The 24,715-nt window shown below is 39.3% G+C and overlaps 1 protein-coding gene across 5 annotated transcripts in view; it reads right to left on the minus strand.

The window, feature by feature from the left end:
• Positions 1-24,715, minus strand: part of ATP8B4 (ATPase phospholipid transporting 8B4 (putative)) — a 267,404-nt gene that overhangs the window by 177,222 nt on the left and 65,467 nt on the right. For all 5 annotated transcript variants that reach the window (XM_060096819.1, XM_060096817.1, XM_060096815.1 and 2 more), the window contains one exon: positions 3,283-3,396. In XM_060096819.1, the coding sequence (XP_059952802.1) occupies positions 3,283-3,396 (114 nt within the window). The remainder of the gene's footprint in view (positions 1-3,282; positions 3,397-24,715) is intronic.

Raw genomic sequence — 24,715 nt, forward strand, 5'->3', positions numbered from 1 at the left:
ATATTTCAAGTAGTTTAGGGCTTTTAAATTTCATAAAGATAGCTTTCCATTTTTGTCACTCAATTTTATGACTTGACAGAAATTAATGAATTGATATTCAGATATTTGTACAAATATGGAACAGCTTTTCAATAATTTAAGTGTTTGCACTCAGGTATAAGACACATAGAACAGAAGTATCATTGAAACAATTTTCAGACTGCCTGACAAAAATTAAATCTTTATAGCAAGTTGAGAAGTAAGCTTCTTTCTCTAGGATGATAAATGTCACCTATCTTTTCTCAGCTTCTCATTTCAACTTTTCACAGTTTTACCAATTTCCAAAGAGAGAATCTTTTTTTTTTTTTTTTTTTTTTTTGCGGTACGCGGGCCTCTCACTGTTGTGGCCTCTCCCGTTGCGGAGCACAGGCTCTGGACGTGCAGGCTCAGCGGCCATGGCTCATGGGCCCAATCGCTCCGCGGCATGTGGGATCTTCCCAGACCAGGGCACGAACCCATGTCCCCTGCATTGGCAGGCGGACTCTCAACCACTGCGCCGCCAGGGAAACCCAAGAGAGAATCTTTGAGCACCTACTTTGCACCAGACACTGTGCCAAGTACTTTTAGATATTATGCCATTCGATCCTCAGAGAAGTTTTTTGAGTTAGATTCTGTACCAAAGGTGTTTTGCACAAACCCAGAGTGCTTGCATTCCATGTAAATAGCACCCTGAGTGCACAGCATAGAATACACTGTGAATGGCAGTCTGGAGTCAGGAAATGCCACGGCCCTGGGTATCATATTCCCATTTTATAAAAAAAAAGTATCTGAGATGTCAAACAACTAAGCCAAGAACATACACTGCTAAAACTTGAGCCTAGGTCTATTTAACTCCAAAGCTTGGACCTGTACCTGTAAAGCCACCCATCTGAGAGAGACATAGTGACAGTTGACATGACTCCCTTACAAGGGTAGTTTTCAAGTGGGGTTCATTATGGAGCTACGTCAGGGCCATCAGGCGGGGAAGGATGGGTGGAGATGTTCAGAGTGTGGCAATCAGGCCCCATCGAAACAGCACTACAATAAATTTATTGTAGTGCTGTTTTATGTAATTTTATGTAATAACTTCCAAAAAAAATTTTTTTAAAAACAAACCTCAAAAGCCTCTGAAGTACCAACAAAAATATTAGGCTGGGTGGCAGAAAAAGCTGGATTCTAGTCTGAGTTCTATCATTAACTCATGGTAAAACCTTTACACCTCACTTAACTTCTCCAGGTCTCATTTCTTCACCAATAAAAGAAAGGAGGTTGTACTGAACCATGCCAAAGATCCCTTCCAGATATAAAACTATCTGAACAAGAGCCTTTGGTCATAAATAAGAAACCCATTAGAGAAATGAGCTCAAAATTCTAGAACAGTGTAAAGGGTTCTATGAAGAAACCAAAATTCATGGGGGAAAAAGAAAGCCTCCTCAAAAATTGTAAGGTAGGGCTTCCATGGTGGCGCAGTGGTTGAGAGTCCGTCCGCCTGCCGGTGCAGGGGACATGGGTTCGTGCCCCGGTCCGGGAAGATCCCACATACCGCGGAGCGGCTGGCCCCATGAGCCATGGCCACTGAGCCTGTGCATCCGGAGCCTGTGCTCCACAACAGGAGAGGCCACAACAGTGAGAGCCCCACGTACCGCAAAAAAAAAAAAAATTGTAAGGTATACTTTCACTGCTTTTTTTTTTCTTGTTCAGCATCCAGTTCTTCTCAACTCTACCCTAATTCTTAAAGAACTACCCCACCCCTCTACTTGTAATTTTGTACATGTAATTTTGGTGGACTGATTCCATCTAGCTGGCTCCTAGGCTTTGGCATGTGATCTAGGTCAAGGCAATTCCTGAGCCACAGTGATTGATTTAGGATAGGAAGGTAACAGCATGGTCCAATTACAACTAATCCCAAGACTTGCTGGAGCAACAGAAAAAGTGATTCATTCTCATTCTCTCTCTCCCTCTCCCTCTTTACTCTTCCCCCTCCCTCTTCCTCTCTCCCCTTCTCCCCCTCTGCCTCTGCCTCTGTTTTACGTGGGAGTTGAAGCTAGGAGAATAAAAGTCTAAAGTTTTCAAGGATCACCAAGTAGAGAGGGCCTGTAAATAAACATGGAGGAAATCGAAAGAGGAGTCACATCCTGTTAAAATAGTTTGCCCATAAATTGTCATACATAAAATACATTAAGTGAATTTAGATGTCTACCACTTACAACCAAAAGATTCTTAACACAGTTATTCTATTGAATATTTATTCAATTAAAGAAAAAATAGTACTCAAGGTATAATCCAGATTGTATGTATCTAGTCCATCTTCTTATTTTCTATAATTAACACATAGCCCAGTACATTCTGAATCTACCAGTCTGATCTCATTAAATCACTCTGAAGTAAATACTAGGTAAATAACTGGCTAACATGAGCTGTTTATATGTATGTACATTCTTTGATTTATGCCCTTTCTTCCTAAAATATCAATAAAAGCTGAAATTTCATTTAGGTTCAAAATTTAGTCAAATGGGAAGAAAAAGAAAGGTTTCTAACTACCAATTAACCACTCAAGACTATCAAAAATAGTCACAGTGAAATAACATATAGCATACATCATTTATTTTATATATATATGTAAAATACATCATTGTTCTTAGATGCAAATGAAATTTGCCAAATTAAATTCCACGAAGTACTACTCAGCTAGACTCTTTGCTTCAACTCTCTCAATATCCGTACTGTGAATGTGATAGGGAGATAAAGAAAGGAAGGAAGGGGGCTTCCCTGGTGGCGCAGTGGTTGAGAGTCCGCCTGCCAATGCAGCGGACGCGGGTTCGTGCCCCGGTGCGGGAGGATCCCACATGCCGCAGAGCGGCTGGGCCCGTGAGCCATGGCCGCTGAGCCTGCGCGTCCGGAGCCTGTGCTCCGCAATGGGAGAGGCCACAACAGTGAGAGGCCCAATTAGCTAAAAAAAAAAAAAGGAAGGAGGCTATGAACAGTAATTATTAGGCTCTGGTTTGGTTCAAATAAAGTACAAGGCAGCATTTTAAAATGACCTCAGTGTTTAAAATGATGAATGTACTAGTTTTTACCCATTCCTAGCCCTCCCACCGTTGTGAAGAGAAACAGCAATAATAACTAAATAATTAAAAATCTGATAAAGCTGATTTTCTCTAAGCATTTCTCTAAGCACTTATTTAGCTAAGTAAAATAACTTATTTTTTCAAGTTATATGAATATTTTAAACAAACAGATGATGAAATACAACCTAAACATTACCTGTAAAATCAGAAGGAAAAGGAAATACACATTTGCCACTCTTTGAAACTGTTCAAATAAATTAATGGGCAAGAAGGTGAGAATGTTGTACTTGCACGTGTGGATACGATTATCCTGAAAAAGAAACAGAATCACATTAGGTTGGGGCGAAGCATTGCTCATTATCAAATAGCTCTAAACTTACAAGACTGAGCATGAGTTATGCCAGAGCAAGAAAGATAAGTCAACTATCTAGGAAATTTCAAACTCTGTGTGGGCCAAGGGTTTCATTATTCCCAAGATGACATGCTCCTGATACTAGGTGCAATTACTGTTTCATTCCATAAAATCATCCATGACTAAAAAATTTATCAAGTGCAAAAGTCTGCCCCTGACTTTTTTTATTCTTATGCTTCATTCATTTGGCAGCTATTTCTTGAGAACCTACTGTATGCGGACACTGAGCTCATGCTGGGTCTCGTGAGGTAAGAAGGAACTTTAAGGATCACCTGGTTCACCTTCCCAAAGCATGACCCTGTAGATAACTCTGACAAGGGGCCCCTAGGTCTGTCTTTGAAAGTCTTCTGATAGGAAACTGATCACCTTGCCAGGCAGCCTATTTCCATTTCAGAATGGGAATTGCTAGAAAGGTCTTTATTATGAGAGATTCAAATCTGCCTCCCTGTAAATTTTGCCATATGCCAAATTCCATCCCTGGGGCCACCTAAATCAAGTCTAAGCCTTTTCCATGTTGACAACCTTCAAATACTTGAAGATGACTCATAGGACTCCCCTAAATCTTCTCCACTATGATCTAGACATTCCCAAAACCGTCAGCCATTCTCCATGACTTTTCATGGACATCTTTTCCAGGTCAGCGTTTTCTGCATCCATCTCAACCTCTCTGCATCTCTCTTAAAACATGGTGTCCAGAACTAAACACATACTGCAGATCTGCTTCAACTGATCCGTGTACAAAAGAAACTTTGATGTTCCATATTCTGGATTATTGTACTAATATGCCTTAAAAATTTTATCAATTAATCTCACTGTTTATTCATATTGAGGGTTTTTTTAATTTTAGAATTTTATTTATTTTTTTATACAGCAGATTCTTATTAGTTATCCATTTTATACATATTAGTATATATATGTCAATCTCAATCTCCCAATTCATCACACCACCACACCCCCCTGCCACTTTCCCCCCTTGGTGTCTATACGTTTGCTCTCTATATCTGTCTCTATTTCTGCCCTGCAAACCGGTTAATCTGTACCATTTTTCTAGGTTCCACATATATATTCATATTGAGTTTTGATGAACTAAAATCTCTAGGTCATTTCTTCATAAATCACTAACAAATCAGGGTTCCCCTTCCTAAACATTCACAGTTGATTTTGTTTTAAATACTGATGATATTTCATATATTCCTACTATACAAGCCAAATGAAAGCAATTAATCATGAGTGTTCTATCCCAAAGTAATAAACATTCCTCCCAGCTTTATGTCATCAAAAAATTTCAAACACATGCCTTTTATATAGTCTTCCAAAGCTATATAAAACTAATACATTAAAAAGTTCAGAGCTAAAAACCAAAAAACAATTTTTTAATTAAGGAAATAAAACTGTGGCAAGCTACTAGAGACTTCTCCACAGATTAATGTTAATATCTTTTTCAGGTGTTTATATCTACCTAACTATATTCCCATGAGGCTTAACTCTATCTTATTCACAAAGATAGCAGGAAAATTTGGGGTGACAGATCTTACTGACATTCAGAATCAACATACCCAGAGAATTTCCATCCACTAATATTTTAAAATGGAGGTTAGTCTGTGTGACCTATTTTTTTTATTTTTTACTGAAGTATATTCTACTTACAATTTTGTGTTAGTTTCTGGTGTACAGCAAAGTGATTCAGATATATATATATATTCTTTATATATATATTCTTTTTTTTTTTTTTTCCTTTTTGCGGTATGCGGGCCTCTCACTGTTGTGGCCTCTCCCGTTGCGGAGCACAGGCTCCGGATGCGCAGGCCCAGAGGCCATGGCTCACGGGCCCAGCCGCTCCGCGGCATATGGGATCCTCCCAGGCCGGGGCACGAACCCGTATCCCCTGCATCGGCAGGCGGACTCTCAACCACTGCGCCACCAGGGAGGCCCTATATATTCTTATATATATGTTCTTTTCCATATTCTTTTCCATTATAGTTTATTACAGGATATTAAATATAGCTCCCTGTGCTATAGAGTAGGACCTTTCTGTTTATCCATTCTATACATAATAGTTTGCATCTGCTAACCCCAAATTCCCAATCTATTCATCCGCCACCCCGTTCCCCTTGGCAACCACAAGTCTGTGCTCTATGTCTGTGAGTCTGCTCCTGTTTCGTAGATAGGATCATTTGTGTCATATTTTAGAATCCACATATAAGTAATATCATATGGTATTTGTCTTTCTCTTTCTCACTTACTTTACTTAGTATGATAATCTCTAGGTCCACCCATGTTGCTTCAAATGGTGTTATTTCATTCCTCTTTATGGCTGAGTAGTATTCCGTTATATATATATATATATATATATATATATATATATATATATATATATATATATATATATATATGCCATATCTTCTTTATCCATTCATCTGTCAATGGAGATTTAGGTTGCTTCCATATCTTGGTTATTGTAAATAGTACTCAATGAACATTGGGGTGCATGTATCTTTTCAAATTAGAGTTTTGTCTGGACATATGCCCAGGAGTGGGACTGCTGGATCATACGGCAACTCTATTTTAAGATTTTTGAGGAACATCCATACTGTTTTCCATGGTGGCTGCACCAACTTACGTTTCCACAAACAGTGCAGGAGGGTTCCCTTTTCTCCACAACCTCTCCAGCGTGTTATTTGTAGACTTTTTAATGACGGCCATTCTGACCAGTGTGAGGTGGTACCTCATTGCAGATCTGATTTACATCTCTCTAATAATTAGCGATGTTGAGCATCTTTTCATGTGCCTATTGGCCATCTGTATGTTGTCTTTGGAGAAATGCCTATTTAGGTCTTCTGCCCATATTTTGATTGGGTTGTTTGTTGTTGCTGAGCTGTTTGTATATTTTGGAAATTAAGCTCTCTTCAGTCACATCATTTGCAAATATTTTCTCCCAGTCCGTAGACTGTCATTTCTTTTTGTTTCTGGTTTCCTTTGCTGTGCAAAAGCTTGTAAGTTTGATTAGGTCCCATTTGTTTATTTTTGCTTTTATTTCTGTTGCCCTAGGAGACTGACCTAAGAAAACACTTGTATGATTTATGTCAGAGAATGTTTTGCCTATGTTCTCCTCTAGGAGTTTTATGATGTCACATCTTATATTTAAGTCTTTAAGCCATCTTGGGTTAATTTTTGTGTATGGTGTGAGGGTGTGTTATAACTTCATTGATTTACATGTAGCTGTCCACCTTTCCCAACACCACGTGCTGAACGGACTCTTTTTTCCATTGTATATTCACACCTCCTTTGTCAAAGATTGATTGACTATAGGTGTGTGGGTTTATTTATGGGCTCTCTATTTTATTTCATTGATCCATATGTCTGTTTTTGTGCAAATACCATGTGGTTTTGATGACTGTAGTTTTGTAGTATTGTCTGAAGTCTGGGAGGGTTATTCCTCCTGCTTTGTTCTTTTAGCTCAGAATTGGTTTGGCAATTCTGGGTCTTTTATGACCCAGAATTGGGTTCCATATAAATTTTAGGATTATTTGTTCTAGTTCTGTGAAAAATCTCATGGGTAATTTGATAGGGATCACATTAAATCTGTAGATTGCTTTGGGTAGTATGGCCATTTTAACAATATTAATTCTTCCAATCCAAGAGCCTGGGATATCTTTCCATTTCTTGAATCATCTTCAATTTCCTTTATCAATGTTTTATAGTTCTCAGCATATGTCTTTCAGCTCCATGGTGAGGTTTATTCCTAAGTATTTTTTTATGCGATTTTAAAAAGGATTGTTTTTTTGCATTCCCCTTCTGATATTTCATTGTAAGTGTAAGGAAATGTAACCAATTTCTGTATGTTAATCTTGTATTCTGCTACCTTGCTGTATTTGTTTACCAGTTCTAGTAGTTTTTTGTGTGGAGTCTTTAGGGTTTTCTATATATAGTATCATGTCATCTGCTTATAATGACAGTTTTACCTCTTCCCTACTAGTCTGAATACCTTTAATTTCTTTTTCTTGTCTGACTGCTGTAGCTAGGACTTCCAATCCTATGTTAAGTGACAGTGGACATCCTTGTCTTGTTCCAGATTTTAGCAGGAAGGCTTTTAGCTTTTCACCATTGAGTGTTAATTTGGCTGTGGATTTGTCATAAATAATTTTTATTATGTTGAGATATGTTCCCTCTATACACACTTTGGTAAGAGCTTTTATTGTGAATGGATGTCAAATTTTATCAAATGCTTTTTCTGCGTCTATTGAGATGATCATGTGGTTTTTGTCTTTCCTTTTGTGTCTGTGGTGTATCACATTGATTTGCATATGTTGAACCATCCTTGTTACCCTGGGATGAATCCAACTTGATGATGGTGTATGACCTTTTTTATGTGTAGTTGGATTCTGTTTGCTAGTATTTTGTTGAGAACTTTTGCATCTTTATTCATCAAAGATATTGGTCTGTAATTTTCTTTTTTGGTAGTGTCTTTGTCTAGTTTTGGTATCAGGCTGATGGTGGCTTCATAGAATGACTTTGGGAGTGCTCCCACCTCTTTAATCTTTTGGAAGAGTTTGAGAATGATCAATATAAGTTCTTCATTGCATGCTTGGTAGAATTCCCCAGTGAAGCCATCTGGTGCTGGACTTTTGCTTGCCAGAGTTTTTTTTTTTTTTTAATTACAGATTCCATTTCACTTCTAGTGATGGGTCTGTTCAAATTATCTATTTCTTCTTAATTCAATTCTGGTGGGCTGTATATTTCTAGAAAGTTGTCCATTTCTTCTAGGGTGTCCAATTTGTTGGCATATAATTGTTCATAGTATTCTCTTAAAGTTTTTTTTTTTCCCTGCGGTATCGGTTTTTATTTCTCCTCTTTCCTTTCTTCTTTTGTTTATTTGGGTCTTCTCTCTTTTCTTCTTGGTGAGCTTGGCCAGAAGTTTGTCAATTTTTTACCCCTTTAAAGAACCAGCTCTTTGTTTTATCAATTTTTTTCTACTGTTTTTTTAATCTCTATTTTATTTATTTCCTCTCTGATCTTTATTATCTCCTTCTTTCTGCTGACTTTAGGTTTTGTTTGTTCTTTTCCTAATTCTCTTAGGTGGTAAATTAGGTCATTTATTTCAGACTTTCCTTATTTCTGGAGGAAGGCCTGTATCACTATGAACTTCCCACTTGGAACTGCTATTGCTGCATCCCACAGATTTTGTATGGTTGTGCTTTCATTGTCATTTGTCTCAAGGTATTTTTAAAATTCCTCTTTGATTTCATCATTGACCCATTGGGTTTTTTTTTAGTAGCATGTTGTTGAATCTCCATGTAATCATTTTTTTCTCATTTCTCTTTCTGTGGTTGATTTCTAGTTTAATGCCGTGGTAAGGAAACATACGTGAGATAATTTCTCTCCTCCTAAATTTGTTGAGGCTTTTTTTGTGTCCTAGTATGTGGTCAATCCTAGAGAATGTTCAATGTGCACTTGAAAAGAATGTGTATTCCATTATTTTTGGATGTAATATCGTGAAAATATCGATTAAGTCTAACTGTTCTATTGTATTATTTAGGATCTCTGTTGCCTTATTGATCTGTCTGGAAGATCTGTCTATTGATGTGAGTGGGGTGTTAAAGCCTCCTACTAGTATTGCATTCTCATCAATTTCTCCCTTTACATATGTTAGTATTTGTTTTATGTATTTGAGTGCTCCTATATTATGTGTATATATGTTAACACATGTAATATCCTCTTCTTATATTGATCCTTCTATCCTTATATAGTGTCCTTCTTTATCTTTCTTTATGGCCTTTGTTTTAAAGTCTATTTTGTCTGATATGAGTATTGCTACCCCTGCTTTCTTGTCATTTCCATTTGCATGAAATACCTTTTTCTGTCCCCTCACTTTCAATCTATGTGTGTTCTTTGCCCTAATGTAGGTCTCTTGTAGGCAGCATATTGTAGACTCTTGTTTTTTTTTATCCAATCTGCCACTCTATGTCTTTTGATTGGAGTATTTAGTCCATTGACACTTAAGGTAATTGTTGATAGATATGTATTTATTGCCATTTTAAACCTCATTTTCCAGTTGGTTTTGTATTTATTCTTGTTCCTTTCTTTTTCTTTTTGTTCTTCCTTTTGTGGTTTGACGGTTTTCTTTTGTATTATGCTTGTGTTCTCTTCTTTTTGGTTTTTGTGAACTTACTGTATGCTTTTGATTTGTGGTTACCTTATTTTTCAAGTATGTTAACCCATTCCAATATCTACTTGCTTTAGACTGGTAGTCATATGAGCTCAAACACATTCTAAAAAAAATCTACATTTTCTTACCCTCCTCCCCACATTTTATTATTTTGATGCCCTTTTTTACATCTTCAAGTATATCCTTTTGCTCTTCATTGTGGTTATCATCACTTTCACAAAATTAAAAAAAATTTTTTTAAATCTGTGTACTGGCTTAAGTGATTTACTTTCCGATTGTGATTTTCTCTTTCCTATAGATTCTTGCTTCTTTTCTACCTAGAGAAAACCTTTTCATATTTCTTTTAGGATAGGTTTAGTATTGCTATATTCTTTTTAGATTTTGTTTGTCTGAGAAATTCTTTCTCTCTCCTTCTATTCTAAATGATAATCTTGCTGGGTAGAGTATCCTAGGTTGCAGATTTTTCCCTTTCAGGACTTTAAATATATCTTGCTACTCCCTTCTGGCCAGCAACATTTCTGTAGAGAAATCAGCTGCTGGCCTTTTGGGGGTTCCCTTGTAACTAACTCTTTTTCTCTTGCTACCTTTAGAATCTTCCCATTAATTTTTGCCATTTTAATTATAGTATGTCTTGGTGTAGGTCTGTTTGGTTCATCTTGTTTGGGACCCTCTGTGCTTCCAGTACCTAGATATCTGTTTCCTTCTTTAGGTTTGGGAAGTTTTAAGCCATAATTTCTTCAAATACATTTTTGATCCCCTCTTCTCTTCTTCTCTTCCTACCTATTATGTGTAGATTGGCATGCTTTATATTATCCCATAGGCCGTGTATATTGCTTTCTCTTTTTTTTTTCATTTTTCTTTCTGCCTGCTGTTCTGATTGGGTGATTTCCATTATTCCATCTTCCATATCACTTATTCATTCTTCTTCATTATTCAGTTTGCTACTTATTGCCTTTAGCTCAGCTTTCATCTTAGCAAGTGAGTTTTCTAATTTTTCTTTGTTCCTCTTTATAGTTTCTAGTTCCTTTTTACAATAATCTGCATTTCTATCAACAGCCTTTCTTAATTCCTTCAGTATTTTTATTACTTCCTTTTTTAACTTGGAGTCTATTAGACTGGAGAGGTCTGTTTCATTGTTTGTTCTTTCAGGAGAATTCTCTTGATCTTTTAATTAGGAATGGTTCCTCTCCTTCATCATTTTACTTATATTTCTCTTACTCTATGAGTTTAGGAGAAACAGTTATCTACTGTGGTCTTGGAGAGATGTTTTTATGTGGGAGCATCCCTGTGTAGCCTTGAATGAGTCTAATATTTTTGGTGTGTGGGTTGCTTTTAGTATGGATGCCTGCTGCATCTTTCCTCAGTGTGTGCTGGCCATTTTCTCTTTGGTAGAGGGTGTGACTGGTGTGGTGATGAGAGCCTGCACTGGATATTGAGGGCCTCCTCTTTGTTCTGTGACTGTCACAGTTCTGTCAAGGGCAGAGCCTGCTCCCCAGTTATTGGAGTAGAAGCCCCCAGATCCATTTCTGAGCTGTGGTGTGAGGTAGGCAGGACTAGGGCACTCCTGCTGGGGGACAAGCCACTGAGTATTCCTCCCCTGGAACTGTCCACCAGTGAGTATGCTCTGTGGTGTCGCCTGATACATGTGGTGTGGGCTCACAAAGTACACAGTCCTGCCTCAACTGTGGGAATGCAGGCAGTTGGCCCTGGTGTTCCTCCAGTGTTGTATTCACAAAGCCACCAGCACAGATCCATAGGTGCAGATCCACTAAAGTCAAGTACCAAGACCTCAGTAGTCATGCACCTGGACCTGCCATGGGAGCTATGGAAGCAGCCCAGACACGGCCCCACCTCCATGTGCATACGCCTGCCCGCAAAGCCCACAGCTGCTTATGCTGGACCTGCCCCAGACACGGGAGCACCCATAGTCCACTAGAATATCCTGCACACACTGAGTTCACAAAGGCCCCAGTGGCTGTGGTGTAAATCTGTGGATCGCACAGCCATGGAGAGAGGGCTCAGATTTCAGCCCTACTTCCTACATCACACAACCCCTTGGGGATCAGCTCTGATTTCAGCCCTGCCTCCACCTGTGGGCAATCCACTGGCTCTTGCACTCTCCCAGAGCTCACGGAGGTGGAGCCACACCCACTGTGAGCACACCAAGAGTGAGGCTGCTATGGTGGGGGCCCCACTCCTCCCTTCATGCCCCCATTAACAATGGCACTTCACTTCTATGGTGGGCCTGGGCTCCTTCCATGTATACTCCCTGATTGCAGCCTGTATCACACTCCAGCCACCTCAGGCTGTCTCTGTGCAGCCAACCTCAATCCTCTCCCTGGGTCTGTCCTTTGAAGCCTGACTTTCAGCACTCAGCCCCCACATGCACCAGCAGACATGTGTCTAGGGCTGGGGACAGAAGGGAGGTGGCACAGACCGTCGATACTGGTCTTTCTCTGTTCTGCCTGCTGCAAACCCACTGCTACACTCTCCTTTGGGCCTCTGAAGCTCCCTTTCTGTCCCAGCTGATCTCCCCACCAGTGAAGCAACTTTCCAGGGTAAGGGAACCTCTCCTCTTTCACAGCTCGTCCCAGAGAAACAGGTCCTATCCTGATTCTTTTTATTTTTTTTTCTTTCATTCTACCAAGTTATGTGGTAATCTTTCTTGCAATTCTGGCTGTCTGAGATCTTCTGCCTACATTCAGTAGGTATTCTGTGAGAATGGTTCCACATGTAGAAATATTTTTGGTACATTTGTGGGAGGAGGTAAGCTCCACCTCCTTCTCTTCTGCCATCTTGATTGGAGCCTCCTGCCATGTGACTTGTTTTAAATGAACCTACACTGACTCCTAGCAATCACTACTACCTGTTTAAAGAAAATACTGTCATCTGTTAAATGGCCATTTTTAACATCTACCAGGAATCAATGCATCCAGCTCTGTGAAACAAGCTGTGGGAGAGTAGGAGAGGTGTCAAGAGAAAGATATGCAGCTTAGTTGGTCTGATGCATAGGACTGTGCTGAAAACTGTCTGTGAGCTGATGATGACTATTTTGCAGTGAGTTCTCTACCCAAGAGATGGACTGGGTAGGAAGGCTGTGAGAGCTGTTGGTCACAACACATTTTTCTAAAAAAGGGACTTGGAAAAATAATGGGGAAGAGGAAAGCTAAGGAGAAAAAGCAGTTAACCAAAAGGATCACAAATTCCTAATTCTATTTTATATTTTCCTTCCAAGTTGAAACTAAAATAGAGGTTAAGCCTGTATCTTGCTAAAAACAGACAGAACATCTGCTGGGACCACGACATTCAAAACTATAGCAGGAATTATAAAGAAACTCTCCTACAAAATTGAATTCCACATAGGTGAAGAGTAAATTGTATGGGATAAAGTGATAATGCCAAATGGGGACTGTGACATTTCTATTTAAACTGGTGTATAGCAATGATGTGTTTGTTCTACGGGCTCTGTTGTGACTTAGTCACAGATGATGTGAACCCTCATAGCTGACTGGGAACAAGGAACGACGGCTCCCCCTCCTGGAGAATCTCTGCACCCTTTTACCTTTCTTTGTTTTTCAATCGAAAGGAAAAAAACGTTTCCACTTCCACTGTCCTATCCAAGAATGTGAGCGTAAGACCTTAATATTCAGTCACTTCACTGAGCCAGTCTATTGGCTTACAGTCAAGTTGTATCACAACTCATTCTATAATACAGCACGGAAGATCTTCACCACTATCCTCTTAGCACTACTTTTCCACGAAGGACAACTAGAAATATCACAGTTCAGAAGAAAGGAGGAGGAAGTGGAGGAGGAGGAAGGCAAGGAGAAAGGAGAACATCTAGGGAATCTGTAGAGCATCTTTAGTGCTGACATACATCAGGCTGGAAGTCATGGCTTTAGTCTGTTAGCCAGGTGGACCAGTTAACTGATCCCATGATGAGGTAGGTTTAACCACACGGTCACAAGGAATCTTGGACCAAGACAGGCCTCCCATGTGGTGGGAAAGAGCCTGACCCTAGAGGAGCATCAGGGACCATCTTCTCCCTGTAAGAAGCTCACTTCCAAGAGGAAGAGGGCAGAGCTGAGCTGAAGAGACCCAGATATTCCACCAAGATTGATACATCAAGTGAATAGTTCCACGTCTCATGGGGCAGAGTGAGAAAACGTGTGGACAGAGAAATGTCACCCCAGTAGAGACCCCTCCATCTGGAAGGCAACATCAGAATGAGGAAAAAGCATTACTCCTCTAAAATACATTAATACAAAGACCCTGAGATGAGCAGAAGGTGGCACACCTGCAGATCTAAAAGAGGGACTATGAGGCTGGACTACAGAGGTCAGCACAAACTGAAGTTAGAGAGAGAAGTTTCTTGCAATCTATACTAAGGATTTTTGTCTTTATTTTAATGTCTTGAGTAATCCTGATAAGATTCTAATTTTAAACGATTACCCTAGCTATGGGGGTAGTGGGGGAGGGGGAGAACAAAGATGGAGGCGACAAAGAATAGACGTGAGAAGACCAATGAGGAGGTCTTTCACTTAGTACAGATGAGAGATGATGGGTGGCTTAGACCGGGTGATGGCAGAAGGGGCAGCAATGAATAATAATAATAACAACAAGCACAATAATAATAGCTGATATTTATCAAGCTCTTACTGTGTGTACTGTTCTAAGAGCTTTACATTTCATAGGTCATTTTATCCTCATAACAGTCTTATGAAATAGGTATTATTATCCCCATTTTATAGAAGGGAACTCCAAGGTACAGTGATATTAAGTAGTTTATGCAAGACTGCACAGCTTATAAGTAGTGGAACCAAGATTTGAATCAAGGTACTCTACTTCCAGAACCCATTCTCTTCACCACTGGGCTTCTCCACTTCACTGCAAAGCAGATGTCTCTTCTGCTTTCAGAGCAATCAGCCCTTGCTTTCTCCTCTGCTCTGTATTTCTGGCCTCTGCTGTCACTTTCTCACCAAAGAAATAGTGTCATGTCTACCCCCTCCTCTTGAGTCAATCCCCTCAGTAGGAGCCCCAGTTACCTACTGCCTAATGTAGGACCACAACGTCCTTGTACTCCCTTTCAATCCCCCCCCCAAAGCTCAATATACACAAATAGTATAGCTAACCACTCCCTTATTTCAGCTTTCCAACAGAAGCAGCAGAGGTCCTTTACATGTGCAACACTGACTATTTGGTGGAGGGGACGAATAAAGTAAAAAATGATATATTCTTCAAGGGGGGCATCAAATAAAATATTCGTAAAATGAGAAGCATTATTTTTTATAATCAGATTTTGTTGTATAATCATATTGCTTAAGGAAACAAAGCAAATAGACAGTAACAAACACTGCTAAACTAGGAAACGGAGCATTTGAGGAGTTTGCCTCAATCCTTCCACTGGCAAAATGGAGCTAATAATATTTCTCATTATACATTGATACAATTGTTGTGGAGATAAGGTGATATCATAGACATGAAAGCATCTTTGCTACGTTGAAAAAATTATACAAATAGAGGATTTTTGTGAGCAATCCTCAAATAACCCAAATGGGTTTAGGAAATCCAATGTCCTAGGCAGGATAAACCGGGTATGCCATAGTAACAAACCCAGAATCTTCATGGTTTAACATAAAATAAGGGTTTATTTTTTGCTCATACTACTTGTGCAGCATGAGCCAGCAGGGAGACTCTGCTCATCATAGTTACTCACAATGGACCAGCCACCATCTCAAAGGCTTCCAGTTGCCATACCAGAGGGAAAGAGAAAGTTCTGAAGAGTCTCACACCACAAGTTAATGCTTCAACCCAAATGCTCACAGCTCGTTGACCAAAAAGCGTAACCATGTGTCCAAAAGGCAGAAAGCCAGAAACACTAATGGACACCACTAATGGCTATCACAACCAGAAATGGAAACTAACCCTAATATCTGAAGAGTGCAAGACACATCAGCTACAAAAAGTAAATATCAAAAACAAACCTTAGTGCCCCCAATCCAGTCCTGTTTTAATGCCAGGTATAAGAGACATTTGACTATTTCCCCCTTCCCCTCAGCTAACAGTGCTCCAAATTTCTTAGTCCTGTGATCTGGATGGACTTAACTCCCCTCCATAACTCCAGGGTCAGGCCCAGATTAGTTTAAACTAACTACATGGCCCATCCTCTTAATTACAATTTTGATTTCAGGGATTAGCACGTCACTATGTCATGTGATTAAGGTCTTACTAACACTCAGTTCTGGTAATTTGCTGGAGATGTAGGCTTTCTCTCTCTTACTAGATTCCAATCTGGAAGCAAGTAGCCTTCGCCGTCACTGACAGCATCTCGGGACCATGAGTGGAGGAGGCTGCAAAGAATAAATCCTGCACTGAAGATGCAGGGCCAGGAAATGCAGAGAACAAAACTAGACCAAGCCTCTCCTGGGGCTAGCCCCATCTCTGGACTTTTTAGTTATATGATCTGTCCATGTATTGTATTGTCTAAGTCAATTTGAGCTGATTTTTCTTTTACACCCAACCAACTGAATGCCAGGTAAGACCATTAATAATATATACAAGATCAGTTTACATTTTTATATAGTAGTTTACTTTTATCTCTATATTTGCTTTAAACAGTGAGTCATGGAAGGCTGAGCCTAAATGTGTTTGGCGGTTGTCTGGGGACACTGCCTGCGTCTGTGAATCCCACAGGCCAAACCCCAGGAGTTTTCGCAATGAATACCAAATTTTCAGCACTAGCAAAAGATCTTCCCACATGTGAGGAAACATTTTTATGTCATGACAGGTATAAAAAGTAACTGAGGGATCTTGAGTGGGGAAAAAGCCTGTTTTTCTTACCAGAAGAGGAGACAGATATAGAATTGTTACAGTACAATCTGGATTCCAGAGAGAGAAATAGCCTGACTCTTAAGGGAGAAATTATCTCTAAACCATAAAATGAAAACCAAAAAGAGACTGTGCCCACAGACTACTTGCATTAAAAAGGAAGTGGCCTAAAGGCATTTGCACCATGCAGGAAATATGCAAAACACCAATGTTTATGCAAAGATCCCGGAAGAACGCATGTATGGGGCAAGAGGGCCTGGAGATTGGTTGTCTGGCACCTCACTGGTACCAGGCAGAAGCACAACTCCTCAGTATTAGTCAAATGTTGCCCACTGAGGAGTCTACAGCGTTCCAGGTTGGGAGGAATGGAGAGGTGATAATGCTCCTCTATGAACTATTAAGGGAGGGTCAACCCACAGAAGGGGCTTTACAGAGAGCTGGCGACAAACCTTGGCTACAATCAGTATCGTCACCACCATCACCACCATCAGCAGCAGTATAACATTCTCCTGAGCCTGGGCTCCCCAACATGAACAAAAACTTGTGGGAGTGAAAGAGCAGAGGCCACAATTCCCCCAACGTTCATCTGTTCATTCAACTAAGGGCCTTCTGTGTGTCAGGCACTGTGTCATTAAGCCAGGACTACAGAACTGAATAAAGTCCCTACCCTCCTACAGCAAGTTTGCATTTTAGTTGTAGAGAGAGAGGCAGACAATAAACTTGTAAACTGATGACACAATTTAAGATAGTGATCAATGCTACGAAGAAAACAGTGAGCAATAGAGCAAGAGCACCTGGCCTGACAAGATTCCCTTAAGAAGCCAGCTTGTTTCGCTTTCCAGGTTAATGCAAACTCAGGATTACGCTATCTGATGAGACCGCTGGGGTACCTGTGTCCCCACGGGATGCCCCAAACAGTTCTTCAGGCTATCAGGAAAAAAATTAAGAAGAGGGGCTTCCCTGGTGGTGCAGAGGTTGAGAGCCTGCCTGCCAATGCGGGGGACACAGTTCGTGCCCAAGTCCAGGAGGATCACACATGCTGTGGAGCAGCTGGGCCCGTGAGCCATGGCTGCTGGGCCTGCACGTCTGGAGCCTGTGCTCCGCAATAGGAGAGGCCACAGCAGTGAGAGGCCCGCGTACCGCAAAAAAAAAAAAAAAAAAAAAAAAAAAAATTAAGAAGAACTTCCATAATATATTTTAACAAAAAATTCAACAGTTAAGGTTCCCTAATGATTAATGTGCAGATTGTCTTTATTATATATGTATACACATATATAATCATACAAACATATATACACTTATATAAATACATATATATGTAAATATTACAATTATATATATATATAAAGTAAATACGAGTATACTGGGAAAGTTTTCTTTTTACAAGTAGGAAGCATGCCCAAAAGTTTGAAGACTGTATAGTTTTGCTTGTTATCATTGGTGTATTTCTTTATTAGTTGGGTTGCTCTCATTCTTTTAATTCTTTTTTTCTTTTTTTATTTTAATAACTTTATTTTATTTATTTATTTATTTATTTATTTATTTATTATTTCCTTTCTCCCTTTTCTTCTGTGCTGTGTGGCTGACAGGCTCTTGGTGCTCTGGCCAGGTGTCAGGCCTGAGCCTCTGAGGTGGGAGAGCTGAGTTCAGGACACTGGTCCACTAGAGACCTCCCAGCCCCTCATAATATCAATTGATGAGAGCTCTCCCAGAAATATCCATCTCAAAGCTAAGACCCAGCTCCACTGAACGACCAGCAAGCTCCAGTGCTGGACAACCCATGCCAAACAACTAGCAAGACAGGAATACAACCCCACCCATTAGCAGAGAGGCTGCCTAAAATCATAATAAGTTCACAGACACCACAAAACACACCACTGGATGCAGTCCTGCCCACCAGAAAGACAATATCCAGCCTCATTCACCAGAACACAGGCAACAGTCACCTCCACCAGGAAGGCAACACAACACACCGAACAAACCTTACCCACTGGGGCAGACACCAGAAACAATGGAAACTATGAACCTGCAGTCTGCAAAAAGGAGACCCCAAAAACAGTAAGTGAAGCAAAATGAGAAGACAGAGAAATACACAGAAGATAAAGGAGCAAGGTAAAAACCCACCAGCCCAAACAAATGAAGAGGAAATAGGCAGTCTACCTGAAAAACAATTCAGAGTCATGATAGTAAAGATGATCCAAAATCTTGGAAATAGAATGGAGAAAATACAAGAAATGCTTAACAAGGATGTAGAACTAAAGAGCAAACAAACAATGATGAACAACACAATAAATGAAATTAAAAATTCTCTAGAAGGAATCAATAGCAGAATAACTGAGACAGAAGAACAGATAGGTGACCTGAAAGATAAAATAGTGGAAATAACTATTGTAGAGCAGAATAAAGGAAAAAGAATGAAAAGAATTGAAGACAGTCTCAGAGACCTCTGGGAGACATTAAATAGTCCAACATTCAAATTATAGGGGTCCCAGAAGAAGAAGAGAAAAAGAAAGGGACTGAGAAAATATTTGAAGAGATTATAGTTGAAAACTTCCCTAATATGGGAAAGGAAAGAATCAATCAAGTCCACGAACTGCACAGAGTCCCAAACAGGATAAATCCAAGGAGGAACACACCAAGACACATATCAATCAAACTAGCAAAAATTAAATACAAAGAAAAAATATTGAAAGCAGCAAGAGAAAAGCAACAAATAACATACAACAGAATGCCCATAAGGTTAACAGCTGATCTTTCAGCAGAAACTCTCCAAGCCAGAAGAGTGTGGCTACATAATGATTAAGGGATCAATCCAAGAAGAAGATATAACAATTGTAAATATTTATGCGCTCAATATAAGAGCATCTCAATATATAAGGCAAATGTTAACAGCCATAAAAGGGGAAATCGACAGTAACACAATAATAGTAGGGGACTTTAACACCCTGCTTGCACCAATGGACAGATCACCCAAAATGAAAATAAATAAGGAAACACAAGCTTTAAATGACACATTAAACAAGATGAACTTCATTGATATGTACAGAACATTCCATCCAAAAACAACAGAATACACTTTCTTCTCAAGTGCTCATGGAACATTCTCCAAGATAGATCATATCTTGGGTCACAATTCAAGCCTTGGTAAATTTAAGAAAATTGAAATCGTATCAAGTATCTTTTCTGACCACAGTGTTATAAGACTAGATATCAATTATAGGAAAAAATCTGTAAAAAATACAAACACGTGGAGGCTAAACAATACACTACTAAATAAGCAAGAAATAACTGAAGAAATCAAAGAGGAAACCAAAAAAATCCTAGAAACAAATGACAATGAAAGCATGATGACCCAAAACCTATGGAATGCAGCAAAAGCAGTTCTAAGAAGGAAGTTTATAGCAATACAATCCTACCTTAAGAAACAAGAAACATCTCAAATAAACAGCCTAACCTTACACCTAGAGCAATTAGAGAAAGAAGAACAAAAAAATCCCAAAGTTAGCAGAAGGAAAGAACATAAAGATCAGATCAGAAATAAATAAAAAAGAAATGAAGGAAATGATAGCAAAGATCAATAAAACTAAAAACTGGTTCTTTGAGAAGATAAACAAAATTGATAAACCATTAGCCAGACTCATCAAGAAAAAAACGGAAAAGACTCAAATCAATAGAATTAGAAGTGAAAAAGGAGAAGTAACAACTAACACTACAGAAATACAAAGGATCATGAGAGAAGATCACAAGCAACTATATGGCAATAAAATGTACAACCTCGAAGAAATGGACAAATTCTTAGAAAAGAGCAACCTTCAGAGACTGACCCAGGAAGAAATAGAAAATATAAACAGACCAATCACAAGCACTGAAATTGAAACTGTGATTAAAAATCTTCCAACAAACAAAAGCCCTGGACCAGATGGCTTCACAGGCTAATTCTATCAAACACTTAGAGAAGAGCTAACACCTATCCTTCTCAAACTCTTCTAAAATATAGCAGAGGGAGGAACACTCCCAAACTCAATCTATGAAGCCACCATCAACCTGATACCAAAACCAGACAAAGATGTCACAAAGAAAGAAAACTAGAAGCCAATATCACTGATGAACATACACATGCAAAAATCCTCAACAAAATGCTAGCAAACAGAATCCAACAGCACATGAAAAGGATCATACACCATGAGCAAGTGGGGTTTATTCCAGGAATGCAAGAATTCTTCAATATATGCAAAGCAATAAATGTGATAAACCATATTAACAAATTGAAGGATAAAAACCATATGATCATCTCAATAGATGCAGAAAAAGCTTTTGACAAAATTCAACACCCATTTATGATAAAAACCCTCCACAAAGTAGGCATACAGGAAATTTACCTCAACATAATAAAGGCCATATATGACAAACCCACAGCCAACATCGTTCTCAATGGTGAAAAACTGAAACCATTTCCACTAAGGTCAGGAACAAGACAAGGCTGCCCACTCTCACCACTATTTTCAACACAGTTTTGGAAGTTTTAGCCACAGCAATCAGAGAAGAAAAAGAAATAAAAGGAATCCAAATCAGAAAAGAAGAAGTAAAACTGTCATTGTTTGCAGATGACATACTATACATAGAGAATCCTAAAGATGCTACCAGAAAACAACTAGAGCTAATCAATGAATTTGGTAAAGTAGCAGGATACAAAATTAATGTACAGAAATCTCTGGCATTCCTATACACTAATGATGAAAAATCTGAAAGAGAAATTAAGGAAACACTCCCATTTACCACTGCAACAAAAAGTATATAATACCTAGGAATAAACCTACCTAAGGAGACAAAAGACCTGTATGCAGAAAACTATAAGACACCAATGAAAGAAATTAAAGATGATACAAACAGATGGAGAGATATACTGTGTTTCTGGAGTGCAAGAATCAATATTGTGAAAATGACTATACTACCCAAAGCAATCTGCTATTAAGATTCAATGCAATCTCTATCAAGCTACCAAAGGCATTTTTCACAGAACTAGAACAAAAAATTTCACAATGTGTATGGAAACAAAAAAGACCCCGAATAGCAAAAGCAATCTTGAGAAAGAAAAACGGAGCTGGAGGAATCAGGCTCCCTGACTTCAGACTATACTACAAAGCTACAGTAATCAAGACAGTACGGTACTGGCAAAAACAGAAATATAGATCAACGGAACAGGATAGAAAGCCCAGAGATAAACCCACACACATATGGTCACCTTATCTTTGATAAAGGAGGCAAGAATAAACAATGGACAAAAGATAGCCTCTTCAATAACTGGTACCAGGGAAACTGGACAGCTACATGTAAAAGAATGAAATTAGAACACTCCCTAACACCATAAACAAAAATAAACTCAAAATGGATTAAAGACCTAAATGTAAGGCCAGACACTATCAAACTCCTAGAGGAAAACATAGGCAGAACACTCTATGACCTAAATCACAGCAAGATTCTTTTTGACCCACTTCCTAGAGAAAGGGAAATAAAAACAAATATAAACAAATGGGACCTAATGAAACTTAAAAGCTTTCGCCCAGCAAAGGAAACCATAAATAAGACGAAAAGTCAACCCTCAGAATGGGAGAAAATATTTGTAAATGAAGCAACTGACAAAGGATTAATCTCCAAAATATACAAGCAGCGCATGCAGCTCAATATCAAAAATACAAACAACCCAATCCGAAAATGGGCAGAAGACCTAAACAGACATTTCTCCAAAGAAGACATACAGATTGCCAACAAGCACATGAAAGGATGTTCAACATCACTAATCATTAGAGAAATGTAAATCAAAACTACAATGAGGTATCACCTCACACTGGTCGGAATTGCCATCCGCAAAAAGTCTACAAACAATAAATGCTGGAGAGGGTGTGGAGAAAAGGGAACCCTCTTGCACTGTTGGTGGGAAGGTAAATTGATACAGCCACTATGGAGAGCAGTATGGAGGTTCCTTAAAAAACTAAAAATAGAACTACCATATGACCCAGCAATCGCACTACGGCACATACCCCGAGAAAACCATAATTCAGAAAGAGTCATGTACCACAATGTTCATTGCAGCACTATTTACAATAGCCAGGACATGGAAACAACCTAAGGGTCCATCAACAGATGAATTGATAAAGAAGATGTGGCACATATATACAGTGGAATATTACTGAGCCATTAAAAGCAACTAAATTGAGTTATTTGTAGTGAGGTGGATGAACCTAGAGACTGTCATACAGAGTGAAGTTAAGTCAGAAAGAGAAAAACAAATACCCCATGCTAACACATATATATGGAATGAAAAAAAATTTTTTTTCTGAAGAACCTAAGGGCAGGACAGGAATAAAGACGTAAATGTAGAGAATGGACTCGAGGACACAGGGAGGGGGAAGGGTAAGCTGGGACAAAGTGACAGAGTGGCATGGGCATATATACACTACCAAATGTAAAATAGATAGCTAGTGGGAAGCAGCCACATAACACAGTGAGATCAGCTCAGTGCTTTGTGACCACCTAGAGGGGTGGGATAGGGAGTGTGGGAGGGAGATGCAAGAGGGAGGGGATATGGGGATATATGTATACATATAGCTGATTCACTTTGTTATACAGCTGAAACTAACACACCATTGTAAAGCAATTATACTCCAATAAAGATGTTAAAAAAATTTTTTTTGAAGATTGTCAGACTAAACATTGTCATGGTCAAAGGAAATGAATAAGATCCATGTGTCACCAAGACTTGGACCCACAATGGAGAATGTGTGACTGTGTGTGTAATGGTGTCTCCGTGTCACACAATGACACCAGCTAACAGGTATTGCCTCCTTACATATGCCAAGCACTGTGCTGAGCACTGTACATACATCATCTCAGGTAATCTAAAAATTCAGGGAGCTGTTACAATTTTAGCACCATTTTACAGATGAAGAAACTGAGGCTCAGAGCAGTTCCAAGGGTTGCCCATAAGAGTTATGCTTCATAGAGTCATGTGTTCTCCCAAATGGTATGTGTTTCCTGGGAAATGAGTCAGAAACAAGAAGTCCTTAGACTCTCTCTTGATCAGTGAACTCACTGACCCTTATAGAACATTCTTCAGCTGGTGAAGAAAAGAATCTCCCTAAACCAAAGCACAATGAAGGATGCACACTAATCCAATCAGCTAGAGTTGTCGCTTTCAGCCTCTTCAATCTAGGAAGAATGTCACAGGGCTTGTCTAGGGAGCATCATTTCCCATCTAGACCTCAGAATCACAGTGTCAGCAAGCTTTCAGAATGGTCTCAGTCTCGCCGCAAAGCCATCTGCCTGACAATGTCATAAACCCTGTTCTGTTTTCCACTCTCAGGCCTTGGTTTAGTGTTCCAGCATCTTAAAGACTGTTCTAGAGCTAGTAAGTGGCCTATGAATAGTAATATATCTACAAAAAACTAATATTGGACAATTACCAGGGGAACAAAATAAATTTCCCTCTGAGATTAATCACACTAAACTTTTTTTCTCCAGGGTGTTTAGATGCATACAATATAAAAGACTTTTAAATCTTTCCAGATAAAATGTTAACTTTTCTATTCTGACTTCTGAAAAAGGACTAAAAATGCTCTTAAAATTATACAGAGGGAGACAGATCTAGTATACGCCTTCTCCAGAGAGATAAGAGGTAAAACAAAAGAAAGGCATAGACAAGAAAAAAGAAGTCAAATGTTGTATTTCAGTGGGACTTTCACAGGGCATCCCTAATGATTTGTTTGTCTGCTAGTTCTGCTTTTCCAAAATTGTTCTATGCCTCCCCCTTGAAAGTCTGCTATCTGCTGGGGAGCAGGCCCTCAGCTTTGGCTCATTGCTTCATCTCAGTCTAGGGCTTCAGAGGCCTTGGACGACCTAAGTGGGCACTTCTTTGAGTTGATGTGGGGCTGGCTTGCTGAACAACAAGGGCGCCTTTGGATAACTTAGTGCATACAAACCGCTTTGTTTATTAGGACTAAAAATTAGACCATGTAGTACAACCTGGGAACTAGGCCAAATTTCAGGCAGGACCTCAGCATTTATGACAATAACAAAGGCACAGTGGAAAAGTCCAGTTAATGAGGAAAGGCACCCATAAAGAATTCCCCAAAGAGTCAAGAGGTTATAATAACATACTACATAGAGTCTAATCCTTCCTAAGACTCTACCTCTTACACTAGGGTTCTACACAAATAACACCAGCTC

This window comes from Mesoplodon densirostris, chromosome 4, assembly GCF_025265405.1.
Source record: "Mesoplodon densirostris isolate mMesDen1 chromosome 4, mMesDen1 primary haplotype, whole genome shotgun sequence".
NCBI classification, from domain to species: Eukaryota; Metazoa; Chordata; class Mammalia; order Artiodactyla; family Ziphiidae; genus Mesoplodon; species Mesoplodon densirostris.